Source organism: Syngnathus acus, chromosome 24 (genome assembly GCF_901709675.1).
Source record: "Syngnathus acus chromosome 24, fSynAcu1.2, whole genome shotgun sequence".
NCBI classification, from domain to species: Eukaryota; Metazoa; Chordata; class Actinopteri; order Syngnathiformes; family Syngnathidae; genus Syngnathus; species Syngnathus acus.
Genome location: NC_051108.1, coordinates 5,910,222 through 5,924,273, shown reverse-complemented (window position 1 = coordinate 5,924,273; position 14,052 = coordinate 5,910,222). Strand labels below are relative to the sequence as shown.

Genomic DNA, 14,052 nt, shown 5'->3' with positions numbered 1-14,052 from the left:
ATTCTTAAGAAAATATGTGGTTATCGACTGAAAAAAAGCATAGATATTTAAAATTTGAATGATATTTTGACTGGGCCAGAGTATTGAGTATTAGCTATTTGTAAGATAGCTGACTTACATTCGTCATCTGCCCGGCTAGCTCAGTCGGTAGAGCATGAGACTCTTAATCTCAGGGTCGTGGGTTCGAGCCCCACGTTGGGCGGCTTCATTTTTTCTTTTTCCCTTCTTTGACAGGCAATATTACATTACGTGTTATTTTGTAAGTCCAATTGGATGAACGTAACCACACATTTTGAGAACCACTTCAAGATGCTATAGCATGCTATTGTCATGGTAACCGCTCACTGTAACGCTGTGTCAATTACAATCGTCCACTGTGAAATGACTATAAAGATTATCACTTCTCAATTGTGAACGAGGTGAAGGAATTTATGAGTAGAAAGCGGTTCGCTTATGGATGAATAGATGGATGGTATTTTAACTATTTCCATCATGCCAATAGGGGCGCTAGGGAGTTTCCCAAAATTCAAATTTACAAAATATTAACCGAAGAAAACACAAAGCCAGTCGCTGTTTGATGACGACATCCACACGCGTGTTGGGAAAATGGAAAGAAAACAAATGTCAGCTTTCTCCATGTATCACACGCTACCAGCTGGACTTTCGTCTGCTGGTACGAAGCCTTCATTGCAGGTAAAAGTGATGAAAAAGAAAAAAAAGGTGGTTTAGCCACTTTTCTAACAATGCAACAGGGTGTGAATGTGAGGTTGGAAACGTATGTGTGCCCAGGAAAACATGTATTATTCTCTATTTTTTGGAGAGTGATTGCAGTGATTGTTTGTTTGTTGACTACTTAGTCCCAGAAATAATCGATTTTATTTACATACTCCTGCATGTATGTATGGTGCATGCCTGCCTTTGTTTTTAATCTTATTTCATTATCTAGGTGGCATCTAAGAAAAAGAAAAGAGTGAATGACAATGTTATTACCGCAAGTCAAGGGAAAAAGAAGAAAATGAAAGCCAAGAATCATGCAGCAGAGGTTGCCATACCGAGACTGTCCGAAGTAAGTTTTCCTTGTTAAACGACTCAAATCCAATCTGTTTGAGGATCTGTTATGCACCCTGTACAATGTGGTTAAAACTTGAAGAATTGTTGTGTTTCAAACCCAGACAAAGTGTGTAAACGCTGGTGAGGAGGCCCTAAATGTGTTACTCGCTGAGTTGGCACAAATGAACAACAGCAAGGAACGGGCCAGCAGGCTTTTCCAGTGGCTGATCAACCCAATTCCCAGCAAGGCCTTCTTCAGGTAATTTGTTGATACATGATCATCTTCATCATACTTTACTGTACTTGTTTTCACCTCCAAGGGAAACATGGGAGAAGAAACCTGTTCTTGTTCAGCGTAAAAATCCAAATTACTACAAGGGATTATTCTCCACAGAAGAGTTTGATCGCATTCTTCGACAGGTAAGAATTCCAAACAGCTGTTGACAGAATTCTTGAAACACATTTTTGAGATGCTGTGATTTCCTTTTTATTTCAAATAAAGGAGGATGTTCAGTATGGCGTGAATTTAGATGTCACAAGTTACACGGACGGCAAGAGGGAAACGCACAACCCTCCTGGTAGAGCTTTGCCATACACAGTTTGGGATTTCTATGAGGTACACAATTATTCAAAAATATTCCATCTTAATGTGAAGTACTAAAAAAAAAAAACTTCTCCAGAGTGGCTGCTCCCTCCGGATGCTGAATCCTCAGGCGTTCTCCTCAACTGTATGGAATGTGCTGTCCATCCTGCAGGAGCATTTTGGCAGCATGGCAGGCGCCAATGTGTACGTAAGCACATCGACACGCGGAACAATAGAAGATTTTAATCCTGGTTATGTTTTATCACCTCAGTTACCTTACACCACCCGGAACACAAGGATTTGCCCCACATTATGATGACATTGAGGCTTTTGTCATTCAGTTGGAGGGAAAGAAGCACTGGAGGGTCTACAACCCAAGGTGAGAAAAAAAAAAACATACATATAAAGTGTGCTGTGGTTATAAAGAGTATTTACTTTCCTTAAGGTCAGACGAGGAAGTCCTGCCTGTGCTTTCAAGTCGTAAGTACGACGATAAAAACTGTAGATACTTTTGGTTGTATTCCCAACACTATTATTTTGCATTTCCAGCCAATTTTACGCAGGCAGAAATTGGGAAGCCTATTCTGGAGGTGGTGCTGGAGGCAGGAGATCTACTTTACTTTCCACGAGGGTTCATCCACCAGGGCGACTGCCTCTCGGATGCACACTCGCTTCATATTACCGTCTCCTCCTACCAGAAGAACAGCTGGGGAGATTTGCTGCAGAAGGTAATGGACTCATTCCTATTCCATAAACACCTTTTTTACATTTTCCTGCTCTCTTTCTAGATGGTTCCCACTGCTCTTGAAATTGCAATGGAGGAGGATGTGGAGTTCAGACAGGGCTTACCTCTGGACTACCTCTCCTACATGGGCGTTCAAAACTCCGACAAGGTCTGCTCTCTCTTCATCTGACGTCAACATTTCACTTTTTCATTTCTACTCACTTAGTTTTCCATCTTGCAGGATGATCCACGCAGGGCAGCATTCTTCTCCAAAATCGATAACTTAATGAACAAGCTTAGGAATTTTTCCGCAGTCGACGCAGCTGTGGATCTTAAAGCCAGAGAGTTTCTTCACGATTGCTTGCCTCCAAAGCTCACTGCAGGTGAGGCCATTTTAGTTCACAGTTAAAATGCATCTTTTTAATTCTTTTAAATTAACCCCCCACCTCCCGTAGAGGAAGCAGCCAGAAGTGTGCACAAAGCACCTGCTCGGTGGGAGGACGGAAGCGCAAAGGACGTAGGTGCTTACATCACCAGCCAAACTCGAGTCGGACTCCTCCGAGCAGGCTGCGCTAGGTAATTTGTTTTAAGTTTTCAGATTTTTAGCTCGCAGTATTCACATTTCTTATTTCCTAAGGCTCTGCAGCGATGGCGACGCCGTCCATCTTTACTACACCACCGACAACTCTAGAGTTTATCACAAAGAGGAGCCGAAAAGCTTTGAAATAAAACCTGAGGTAAAAATGGGAGTTTTCTTACATTTACTTTGTTTTTTTTCCAACTATTTTCTAAAATATTTTCCTTCCTCCAGTACACGGATGCAGTTGAGTTTCTGATCCACTCCTATCCTCAATTTGTGAGCGTAGCAAGTTTCCCGTGCGATTCAATGCAAGAGAAGGTTTGTGTTTTTGTTGTGATTATAATCCAGATTTTTTTTTTGTTCAGCGAATGGATGTTGGCTCATGTTACACGTGCTTCTTTTCCTCAGATCTCTTTGGCTGAGCTACTTTTTAAGAATGGAGTCATCCGGAAGGAATCACTTCCATAGTGCCATCAATTTCTTCACATGACATTATTTGGGGTAGAAATAATCAACCACCAAATATGAATGCGTTCCACGTAAATATGATAATGACTGAGAAAGGTTTTTTAATAAAGACAACAGAGTTTGATGGGAACGTACATTTATTGTTGGTTGATACAACTGAAGAATAAAGACATGAGTCTTTTTGTTTTTAAATATTTAGCGCCAACCCTAAGCCATTTACACCGCAGAAAGAGTGGACAAACACTGGGGTTATAAAATCTACTTCCAAGTCACCTCCTCACCAGGTTTCAGCTCCCTGCAGAGAAGCGAATACAAATATCAACACATTTGCTTTGAGAGTTAACCTCAGACTATATTGTAAAATGCAACAAGATTCCCCAACCTGCTGTATAAAATACTTTTGTTCCTGAAGGCGGTCAGCTTCTGGTCCTGTTGCTTGTCAAGGTACCATCCAATCACAAAACCCATGGGCACCAGCAAGTTCATCCAGTGCTCACGGGCGAAAGCTGCAATGTTGACCATGCTTGCTGCAAATAAATAGTGAAATCAATTAAAAGAAAATTATTTAAAATCTTTGACCACACCATTTGCAGTGATGGGGGTTCTGTCTTATGCAGAGATAGGCATATTGATTGATTGATTGAATATTTATTTATAAAACATTTTATCACAAATTAGATTGTTTGGTAAACCCTGCAGGGACACACTTGTTAAAAATGTTTGGTTTACACTCTACAACTTTACTGACAGCTCCACACACTAGCAAATCGCCTAGCCTAGCTATTAGCGCTATGCGGAATACTTGTTTTATAATTACTCAGAGTAAAACAATAGATACAACACAGTTAGCCAACATACATTTAAGGACGTAAATAGTAATTGAGCAAAGTTTTATTTTATAAATAGTTACCTTTTGTTTACAGAAAGCTCCGTACGGCCCTCTGCTATACACTCACCAGACAGAGGACATTGGACTGAACCATCTGTCCCGACAAAAGTGGGTTGTGGAAACAAGATGAGGGCATCTAAATAATACATTAAATTAGTCTTTAGGAACTCTATACATTCAGTTTATGATTTTATTTGATAACATTTACCTCAAATATTTTTATGGAAACAAAAGCAATTAGTTATTGGTTATAATATTAGTCAGTGTTCGACACCCAGTTGGAAGGCTCTGATGCACTTTGACACATGATGCAGCGGCAAACATGGCTTCTCGCGGGGATGCTATGATGCTACCAAAAATGTCCTAAAATTGAATTTAATTAAGAATAACGTTATTGTTTGTTACATCAGCCCTATTATATATTTGTACGTTATTTCAATAAATGGTATGTTTTAGATTTGCAGGGCTATTTTAGTTAGCGCATGCAGAAGTGTAAATGTAGCTAGCTAGTAGGCTTACCGGGTAGTTTGTTCCTTGTATTGAAGCGTGGCCCGCTATTGTGTAAGTATGTTTTCATCAAATATTGCGAACAGAATAGTGGATAAAGTTACACAATTCCAAGTAAAGCATGAATTATAACAGTTTTAAATTACGATGTCTTTCTTTTACGTCTTTCCAGACACAGACTAGGCAAGTGTAGCTCGTAATTCTGTTTTTTGAGATCTATTCATTTTCTTGCAGCGTGAAGACAAGTGAATGAGCCACGATGACGTCCATTATCAAGCTGACAGCTTTGTCAGGAGTTCAGGAGGAATCTGCCCTCTGCTACCTTCTCCAGGTGGATGAATTTCGCTTCCTGTTAGACTGTGGCTGGGATGAGAACTTCTCAATGGATATCATCGATGCCATAAAGCGGTAATTGGGCTATTTGTCTTCTGTTTGAAGGAGATTACAGAGAAAATAGTTTCTAATTGTCCTTGCAGGCATGTGCATCAAATTGACGCCGTGCTTCTCTCCCATCCTGATCCGATACATCTTGGAGCGTTGCCATACGCTGTGGGCAAATTGGGGCTAAATTGTACCATATATGCAACGATACCCGTCTACAAGATGGGTCAAATGTTCATGTATGATCTTTATCAGGTGAGAAGGATTCAAAGGTGCATTTACATTTCAGAGCTGAGTTTTGCAAACAGTATTAATTCATCACTCATCTGTTTTCCTTCTTTAGTCCAGAAACAACAGTGAAGATTTTACTCTCTTCACCCTTGATGATGTGGACAGTGCTTTTGATAAAATTCAGCAGTTGAAATATTCACAGATTGTCAATCTGAAAGGTCAGTTCAAATCTGTTTTTTATTTTTCCTCTGGTGGTTTTGTTATGTAAACTTTATATCAACTGTCTATAATATAATTCATATTTCATCCTTTCTAATAGGAAAAGGACACGGCCTTTCCATTACACCACTTCCTGCCGGTCACATGATTGGTGGGACCATTTGGAAGATTGTCAAGGATGGGGAGGAGGAGGTTGTTTATGCTGTGGACTTCAACCACAAAAGAGAAATGTAAGTAAATATTATTAGTGTATAAATACATATCTACATGTGCCCTAGTTGATTTGTTTTTCTCTTACTGTCACAAATGTATTTGTTTTTCTATTCCAGCCACCTGAACGGCTGCACTATGGAGAGCATCAGCCGACCTTCCTTGCTGATCACGGACTCCTTCAATGCAGCATATGTACAACCGCGGCGCAAGCAAAGAGATGAACAGCTACTAAGTGAGTAATCGTATCTGCCAGTCTGGAATTTGGAAAATCTTATCCTGTTCTAAATTTGAATGCAAATACGGGTTAATATGTGATTATACTGGGAAAAATGGTAGAATTCTAACCAAGGTGTTGAATGTGTTTTTTTTTTTTCTTGTCCTTTTTATCACCTCCCTGCAAAGCTAACATAATGGAGACGCTCCGTGGGGATGGTAACGTGCTTATCGGAGTGGATACAGCTGGGCGGGTGTTGGAGTTGGCTCAGCTCCTGGACCAGATTTGGAGGACAAAAGATGCCGGGCTTGGAGCTTACCCGCTCGCCCTACTTAACAATGTCAGCTACAATGTTGTGGAGTTCTCCAAGTCCCAGGTATCCATCTCGCCTTCACTCTCCTGTATACGAGTTGAAATGCGACAACACCAGTTTACGCACAATTTCACCGTAGGTGGAGTGGATGAGCGACAAGCTCATGAGGTGTTTTGAGGACAAGAGGAATAACCCCTTCCAGTTCCGACATTTGACCCTCTGCCACAGTTTGGCCGACCTGGCTCGGGTTCCCAACCCTAAAGTAGTGCTCTGCAGCCAGCCGGATTTAGAGTCTGGCTTTTCTCGAGAACTTTTTATCAAGTGGTGTCAAGACAGCAAACACTCGGTCATCCTGACTTATCGCACCACACCTGGAACACTGGCCCGCTACCTCATTGATCACCCGGACGAGAAGATGCTGGATCTGGAGGTAGGAAGGAACATAAGACAATTTTTGTCCTTTCAAAGTGTGATAGAAGTTGAAAAACATTCAAATGTCTTGTTCTGTTGTTTGCCCCGACAGGTGAGAAAAAGAGTGAAGCTCGAAGGCAAGGAGCTCGACGAATACCTTGAAAATGACAAAATTAAGAAAGAAGCGGCAAAGAAACTGGAACAAGCAAAAGAGTAAGTTGATAGTAAAGCGAGACTTTTATTGGGGGGGAAAAATTTTAATTAACAGCCAAGCGATGTAAAAAGGTGATTAGTTAAAATGATTCACTCACGCAGGGTGGATGTAGACTCCAGCGACGAGAGCGATATGGACGACGACCTGGATCAGCCAGCGGCGGTCAAAACCAAACACCACGACTTGATGATGAAGGGCGAGGGAAACCGTAAAGGCAGCTTCTTCAAGCAAGCCAAGAAGTCCTACCCGATGTTCCCAACGCACGAGGAAAGGATCAAATGGGACGAGTACGGGGAGATCATCAGGTATCCCGTTGAAGAGATTGAAAAAGCGGGTCCAACTATTGTGTGTAAATAATCATTTTTGGGCTGCAGGATTGAAGATTTTCTGGTTCCTGAGCTGCAAGCTGCGGAGGAGGAGAAAAGCAAACTAGAATCGGGCTTGACCAACGGTGATGAGCCGATGGACCAGGACCTCTCTGTTGTTCCCACCAAATGTGTTTCTAGTATTGAGAACCTTGAAATCAGGTCAGTGATCACCAACTGGAGCTCTAAAGGTCAAACTCCCACGGAACACAATTTAGACAAATTATTCCGCCGCCACCTCCCTGCAGAGCCAGAATAACGTACATCGACTACGAAGGTCGCTCCGACGGCGATTCTATCAAGAAGATCATCAACCAGATGAAGCCCAGGCAGCTGGTGATTATCCACGGACCTCCGGAGGCCAGTCTGGACTTGGCTGAGTCCTGCAAGGCTTTCAGCAAAGATCTCAAAGTGTACACACCCAAACTTCAGGAGACCGTGGACGCCACTAGTGAGACGCACATCTACCAGGTCAGTTTGTTTACAAGTAAACGCACGTCATCCCGTTCTCCAGCTATTTATCCAATCTTGCTCTTTAAGAATATTAACAGTCACCTGTAATTACTTAGATCGCTCACTGGTTATGTTGCGTAATAATAACAACACATTAATGTATTTGGGACATGATGGAGTTACCACAAGCAACCAGCAGAGGGCGCCAGTAATTAAATTGCTAAATTGTAGATTTTTTTCCCCCCCCAGATAAACAGTGTCTCTAAATAATCCATCACCAAAACAACACACCCAAATATGAATTAAGTGTTGATTTTGCGGTGCAGGTGCGGTTGAAAGACTTCCTGGTGAGCTCCCTGCAGTTCTGCAAGGCCAAAGACACCGAGTTGGCGTGGATTGACGGCGTGTTGGACATGCGCGTGGTCAAAGTAGACACAGGCGTGATGCTCGAGGAGGGCTCCAAGGAGGAGCCTGAGGACGGTGAGCTACCCATGGACACCGTCCCCGACCTCGGTATTGATCACAGTGCTGCAATGGTGGCGGCTCAGCGAGCCATGAAGAACCTATTTGGGGAGGACGAGAAAGAGCCGTCTGACGAGAGTGATGTCATTCCCACACTGGAGCCGCTGCCTTCACATGAGGTGAGAGAACTGTTTTTTTTTGGGAGTCACAATTCTCAATTTCAGTTCAATTTTCAGTCGGTCAAAACAGAACATTATCATTAGCGCCCAACCTCACTACAGCGGCTCTGTGTTTCATCCAGGCGCCCGGACATCAGTCGGTGTTCATCAACGAGCCCCGCCTGTCCGACTTCAAACAGGTCCTCCTCAGGGAAGGCATCCAGGCTGAGTTTGTGGGAGGAGTGCTGGTCTGCAACAACTTGGTGGCTGTTCGCAGAGTGAGTATATATTTTTTTCCTCACCGTTTTATAGTGTCCAGAACTTGTAGTTAAAAAAAAAAAATAAAATAATAAAAAAAGGAGTGTTTGTTTGAAGCATAAGATAAATATCACAGCCAAAGTAGGGCAGAAAACCCAGAGGCTTATGATGCATCTCGCCTCAGGAAAAGAAAAAAAAACAAACAACCCCCACGACTGAAACTTAACAAGTCAAATAGAAGGAAAAGCAGGAGCAAACCAGGACATCCACATGAAAATGTATAATTGACAAGAACTTAAAATAGATGCAAGGCAGAACATGAACTCAAAGAGACACTCGGAGCAGTCGCAATGAAAGCGCAGACGGCACGAAGCGTCTGATGCTTTGATGTCAAACCTTGTGAACAGTTCTTTAGTTTACGTGTAAAAGGTGAAACTGAGGTTTTTTGTCTTCCCCGTCCAGACGGAGGCGGGCCGCATCGGCCTGGAAGGCTGCCTGTGCGACGACTACTATAAGATCCGAGAGCTGCTGTATCAGCAGTATGCTGTCGTATAGCGACAGCAGAGACCCTCGCTGAGGAGGACTTGACCCAGAGGAGACAACCGGGTAAATCCAGTTGTGTCCCCACTACATCTATTGTACAGTTTCATTTTTTTTTTTTTTTTTTTTATAATTCTCTACTTCCAGGTGACCTTGGGAAGCTACTGTTTTTTTCTTTTATACTAAGACGGATATCTGTATGTGTGTATGAGATACCTCTCCACTTCATGAAAAATACAAGAATTTTCCTAATCTGAATTCCTGTATTTTTGTTAGATATACAAATTATTTATTTAATCACAAAACATCATCGGCGCTGGTTCTCACGAGCCTTGCACGTGCGTGCCTCTGTTGTGACGACTAGGGAGACACTCAAACAGGACAACGAAAGTGAGGAGGGAGGGAGGGAGTGTGTGTGTGTGTGATCATGCACATGGTTGGAGGAGTTAGACCGCAGCACGGATGACTGGCTATCGTGCAAGTGTGTGTATTTTTTTTTTTTTTTTTACACAGTTGCATAACATACAGTTTTGCACTTTAGACACATTAAAATTTAAATGCTCTGTTTTAATCCGTGGCTCACACACACACACGCATACAAAAACCTCATGCAGAAATGCACCAATTATGCCTTTTAATTATTTATTCCTCCTCGCTGCCGTGAAGAGCTGAGCAACACAGGCCGGAAAGGAGGAGACAGGGAAAAAAAAGAGCATCTCGTCATTGTCCCAGAGCATGCCAGCCCTTTTGCCAATGCTGATTTTCATTTCGATAATTGACCAGCCACGCCAGAAATGTCCGTCAGTTAATCCTCTTAGCTTTCATAATGCTGACTCTGTCACAGAAGTCCCCTGTTTTAATGTAACGAGCAGCTAAACCAGGGAGCAGGCCGCAAAGTTCCCCCCTGGGGCTCACTCTGCCCCCTAGAGGCCGCTTCTGAACTACACAACCTGTCAGAGCTAATCGCAAATCTATACTGTAGCCGCTATGCTGGCTCTCCCTTGCCTCAAATATTTGATATTCAACTAAAAAAGGTCGACATCTCATTGGAGTATCGACATCGTGACTAGAAATTCCTTTTGTGTGGAGGATAGATGGAATGGAATATAATCCCTTTTCTCCTCACTAAACAGACTACTTTATGCCGCTGACATAATCATGTGAAAGTGGATGCCTTTTATCAAGTCACAAAACATTCAAACATAAAATAACGCACAAAAAAAAATCCTGCTTTAATAATCGAAGAGCCATCTTGTAAATCAGCCCAAATGTTAATCGTGTGGAAAGTTCTCATGTTTGGTTGTTCGTCTTTTATGCTTCAGCACCTTAATCCCCCCAATTTAAATAAATTATCCAGTTTAGCTGCACAAAGTAATCGTTTTGATCTCAAACATCAACATGCAAAGATTTATTTCATCGTTCCCATTCATACTTTGAGACTATTATGAATCTTCAGATCCAATCATAAATGTTTTTAGAAACTAGCTCACCGTGCATAACCTAACGCGGAATACTTCATTAATGCACCTTGGGGATCCACTTCCATACTTTAAACTAGATAAACGGGAAGAAGGTTGCATTTTTGGAGCCATGACTGAAGGTGATCCTCTTATACAAGTGAGTGGCTGACTTTTTTTCCTCCCTTTGGGCCGGATCATGTGAAACTATTTTACTCACATTCTTCTCCCTCTTGGAGCCAAAAAAAACCTGAGCAGCTCCTTGTTCCACAACTCGAGGCAATGACGATGCATTTTGGATGACGTCAGAAATGCGGGACTCGAATCAAAACAATTTAGTCTTGGGATTTATTTGACATTTAACTACATCCATGACATAATAATCCACCAAGCTAACTGCTGGTCAAACAAGAATTAAGCTTCAGGTCAGCAGAAGAAAAACCCGTCCGGCGCCTTTTAGCGCTCGGCTCGTCACACGGAGCCGATTGTATGCGATGTGACACAGCTGACGCAACCTTGAGAGATTCAAGTAGACCCCGATGATTAATTCAAAGCCAGAAAGCACAACGAGGATTAGCTTGTGTGTGTGTGTGTTTACGCCCGCAGACCACTGTTGCATGACACAAGGCCGTGTTGGAGGGCTGAATCACTGCCGCTGAATGATGTCCGTGTGAGAATGACAGGAGCCCAAACAGAAGAGCTTTAATCCATACCGGCTAGTCAGCGCTTGCTAGTCTGCAGAACCTAAATCACATTTGTAGGACACATCATTAGGTACACTGTAGGAGACTCCTGACTGCCACGAGCAACACAATCAGGACAAACAAACATGGAGTCTATGAAAGAATTCATGAAGCTCTTTAAAAAGGTCATCCGTGCCCTTTAGAAGAAAAAAAAAGGCCCATTCAAGACCTGCTTATGAGTAATAACATGACATTACTAACATGCATGGACAAGCCTTTCAAATGGGAATTCTGTCGGCTCGTTGGTTTTACAGTGTTCCCTTTAATAACTTTGCCTAGCTTGTCTTTTGTTTCACGTGTTAATACTCCCGTCTGATGCTACCTACCTAGAATTAATGAAACGATACGTCCCTGCCGCTCTCATCATCATTCTGATCACGTGAGCGTTCATTGTGAGGATTTGCCAGTCTCTTAATTTTTTTTCCTCCTGCCGTTAACTCTTTCCAAGGAGCAAGATTCTCAGCTTTTCCGGAGAATGCCAAGCTCGTTTAGCACCAAACCGTTGGCCAGAGAGGTACATGATGAAAAAGTAGACAGGTTGTGTGAGGGGGGGAAGAAAAAAAAAGATGGTCGTGCCTCCATCTGTCTACTCGATTCATTAGTAAAGCATTGAATGTGATGCCAACACCACAAAGTGTTATACATGCTTTTTTTTTTTTTAATAACCACGTGTCATTTGGTCAGCTATCCATATCGGGTGAGCAGAATCAGCTTAGATATGGAATAGCCCAGCATAATATGGCTATCATGCAACACAGTTAAAGGACATACTATATTCCAGCAGTCCTTTTTGTCCCCTTGCATAATGCAAACACTGGGCAAAGACACTCTGAAGGCCATCATGTATTGGTGTCGTATATACTGGCTACTTTTATTGCTTTTAGAGCACAGGTGTGAAACTCAAGGCCCAGGGGCCAGATACGGCCCGCCACATCATTTTATGTGGCCCGCGAAGACAAATTGTGCATCAAATTCGTGTGTCATTACTAGAATTGCAAATTGTCTTCACTTTTAATAATATCTTTTTTTTTTTAACATTTGACCAGTTTTTACTCGTCTGATTTGAAAACGAGTTATTTGTCAGTTTGTTTTGTAGCTTTTACTGTATATAATATGAGGTGCTCATACATTTATTTGGGTTGACAGTCATAATGGCCCTCCGATAGAAGCTATGACTCCAATGCGGCCCAGGAAAAAAATGAGTTTGACACCCCTGTTTTAGAGGATCAATTAAATTAGATTTAATTTTTTTTAACAATATATAAATATATGAAGAAATAGTACAGAAAGCCCACTTAAATGGAATCTTTGACGTCTATATCCGTCAATGGCAGTGAATGAGTTAAAAAAAAATGATAGGAACTTTTCATGAAATGTAAGTGAATCATCGCCATGGATTTGGAATACGAAAATAGCACTAGGTCTCATGGCAATTGTTGCGCACAACTCACACCCTTGACATCACGCTATTAGTCGACACGCAATGTGAAAATACGACTCATGCTTGGCATTTAAACCAAACAACACATTTACACCGATTTACCACTCCCTTTTTCGACATCGTCCTATGTTGAAACGCTAAAATCAGGGCAAGTTAGCGTCCACTCGGAAGGTGCAAGAAAGCAAAGGAAGCTTCGTGTTTGATCAAAGAGGCGAGTGTAAAGTCGTGGCTAAATCTCTGTAAGCGGGCCCTGGCATTGGCTCCCAATTGCCTGCCTGCCTTGCCTGCTGTGTGGGCAAGGGCCCGGAAGGGATTTAATCTCATGGCTTGGATGGAGTCACACATGTTGATGGGCATTTGTGTGTATACAGTACACGCATGCAGAAGGATAAAGGCAAGACTTGCTGAGACATAAAAAAAAAAAAAATGGCCCAATGCTAAGCCGTGCTTAAAAGCAGCCGTCACAGAATGTCTCGTATGCTTCTTGGAGATGCTTTGTGCTATTTTTTTTTTCTATTTGGAGGTCTGCCTGATACCATCCTGACAGGGCCGGTCTCGAGCTTATGTAATCTTTTCGTCTGCAGGAGATTGCACTGCACAGACTTTTTACCTTTATTGCCGCAGTTTTTTTTTTTTTTTTAAGGGGGCAGCAGCAGCGAAAGTGGCAGAGTTGATATTATCGAGTGACTCAAACCGGTTGTAGATTTCTTTTTGTTATTTTATATTTTTATTTGTTATTATTTTCTTGACTGTTTCTTTTGAGTTATTGCAAAGCGTCCTTCGGTGTTGATTGGGAGACACTAATGGATCGCTCGTCCATAGATTGAGGAGGGGGTGTAATACTTTCTTTCCCCCAGGGCACTGACAACTCGTACTATGCCACTGGAGGAAGAAATTACCGTCTGGTGGTTGGCTGAGGATCTCTGACCTGCACATATTGAACCTGATATCAAAAATGCGGATAGCAGGTGACTTGAAGGCCATTTATTTAGTTATTGATAGATGAAGTCAAGACCTAAGAATTATTGGTTTTGGTTTCATAACACCGTATTGAACATTTTGCTAGTCACATGCAGCGGCGACTGTGTAAGTAGGTGGGAGTAGATTCAGTCATGAATAAATCAATAAATCAATCAATCTTCATAAATAAATAAATATTCATAAATAAATAAATAAAT

General features: G+C 42.0%; 3 protein-coding genes and 1 non-coding gene across 5 annotated transcripts; 3 read left to right on the top strand and 1 right to left on the bottom strand.

The window, feature by feature from the left end:
* The first annotated feature begins 129 nt into the window (after positions 1-129).
* Positions 130-202, top strand: trnak-cuu. The gene has a single exon. It is a non-coding gene; the product is annotated as a tRNA-Lys (tRNA).
* A 347-nt stretch (positions 203-549) lies between these two features.
* On the top strand, positions 550-3,529 carry riox1 (ribosomal oxygenase 1). Its single transcript, XM_037244646.1, has 15 exons — positions 550-693; positions 947-1,066; positions 1,173-1,309; positions 1,371-1,470; positions 1,553-1,666; positions 1,731-1,837; positions 1,905-2,012; positions 2,079-2,113; positions 2,183-2,361; positions 2,422-2,526; positions 2,599-2,740; positions 2,813-2,933; positions 2,995-3,094; positions 3,169-3,255; positions 3,346-3,529. Exons 1-15 carry the CDS (start codon positions 607-609, stop codon positions 3,403-3,405), a joined length of 1,602 nt encoding a protein of 533 aa, XP_037100541.1. The 5' UTR covers positions 550-606; the 3' UTR covers positions 3,406-3,529.
* Positions 3,530-3,589: 60 nt separating this feature from the next.
* Positions 3,590-4,455, bottom strand: LOC119117977 (NADH dehydrogenase [ubiquinone] 1 beta subcomplex subunit 1-like). Its single transcript, XM_037244648.1, has 3 exons — positions 4,316-4,455; positions 3,788-3,932; positions 3,590-3,700 (listed from the first exon to the last, which is right to left on the bottom strand). The coding sequence occupies exons 2-3, from the start codon at positions 3,925-3,927 to the stop codon at positions 3,664-3,666; spliced, it is 177 nt and encodes a 58-aa protein (XP_037100543.1). The 5' UTR covers positions 3,928-3,932; positions 4,316-4,455; the 3' UTR covers positions 3,590-3,663.
* A 136-nt stretch (positions 4,456-4,591) lies between these two features.
* On the top strand, positions 4,592-9,491 carry cpsf2 (cleavage and polyadenylation specific factor 2). 2 transcript variants are annotated; one of them, XM_037244645.1, is made up of 15 exons: positions 4,592-4,855; positions 5,036-5,209; positions 5,278-5,437; positions 5,526-5,631; positions 5,733-5,862; positions 5,962-6,077; positions 6,248-6,435; positions 6,512-6,802; positions 6,896-6,996; positions 7,099-7,302; positions 7,372-7,524; positions 7,611-7,833; positions 8,142-8,456; positions 8,579-8,713; positions 9,156-9,491. In XM_037244645.1, the coding sequence occupies exons 2-15, from the start codon at positions 5,061-5,063 to the stop codon at positions 9,246-9,248; spliced, it is 2,364 nt and encodes a 787-aa protein (XP_037100540.1). In that variant the 5' UTR covers positions 4,592-4,855; positions 5,036-5,060; the 3' UTR covers positions 9,249-9,491. The 2 variants fall into 2 exon arrangements, 1 of the variants encoding a protein (XP_037100540.1); XR_005096633.1 differs by lacking the exon at positions 4,592-4,855 and having other exon boundaries at positions 5,061-5,209; positions 9,156-9,299; positions 9,381-9,491.
* Positions 9,492-14,052: the final 4,561 nt, after the last annotated feature.

What these genes read in the sequence shown, in the direction of transcription:
- cpsf2 (XM_037244645.1), top strand. Translation starts at nt 5,061, where the DNA reads ATGACGTCCATTATCAAGCTGACAGCTTTGTCAGGAGTTCAGGAGGAA. An exon ending in TTCAACCACAAAAGAGAAAT is followed by an intron (nt 5,863 to 5,961) that starts GTAAGTAAATAT and finishes TTTCTATTCCAG; the next exon opens with CCACCTGAACGGCTGCACTA. An exon ending in GAGTACGGGGAGATCATCAG is followed by an intron (nt 7,303 to 7,371) that starts GTATCCCGTTGA and finishes TTTGGGCTGCAG; the next exon opens with GATTGAAGATTTTCTGGTTC.
- LOC119117977 (XM_037244648.1), bottom strand. Translation starts at nt 3,927, where the DNA reads ATGGTCAACATTGCAGCTTTCGCCCGTGAGCACTGGATGAACTTGCTG. An exon ending in AAAAGTATTTTATACAGCAG is followed by an intron (nt 3,701 to 3,787) that starts GTTGGGGAATCT and finishes GCTTCTCTGCAG; the next exon opens with GGAGCTGAAACCTGGTGAGG.
- riox1 (XM_037244646.1), top strand. Translation starts at nt 607, where the DNA reads ATGGAAAGAAAACAAATGTCAGCTTTCTCCATGTATCACACGCTACCA. An exon ending in CTCCGAGCAGGCTGCGCTAG is followed by an intron (nt 2,934 to 2,994) that starts GTAATTTGTTTT and finishes TTATTTCCTAAG; the next exon opens with GCTCTGCAGCGATGGCGACG. An exon ending in GCTTTGAAATAAAACCTGAG is followed by an intron (nt 3,095 to 3,168) that starts GTAAAAATGGGA and finishes TCCTTCCTCCAG; the next exon opens with TACACGGATGCAGTTGAGTT.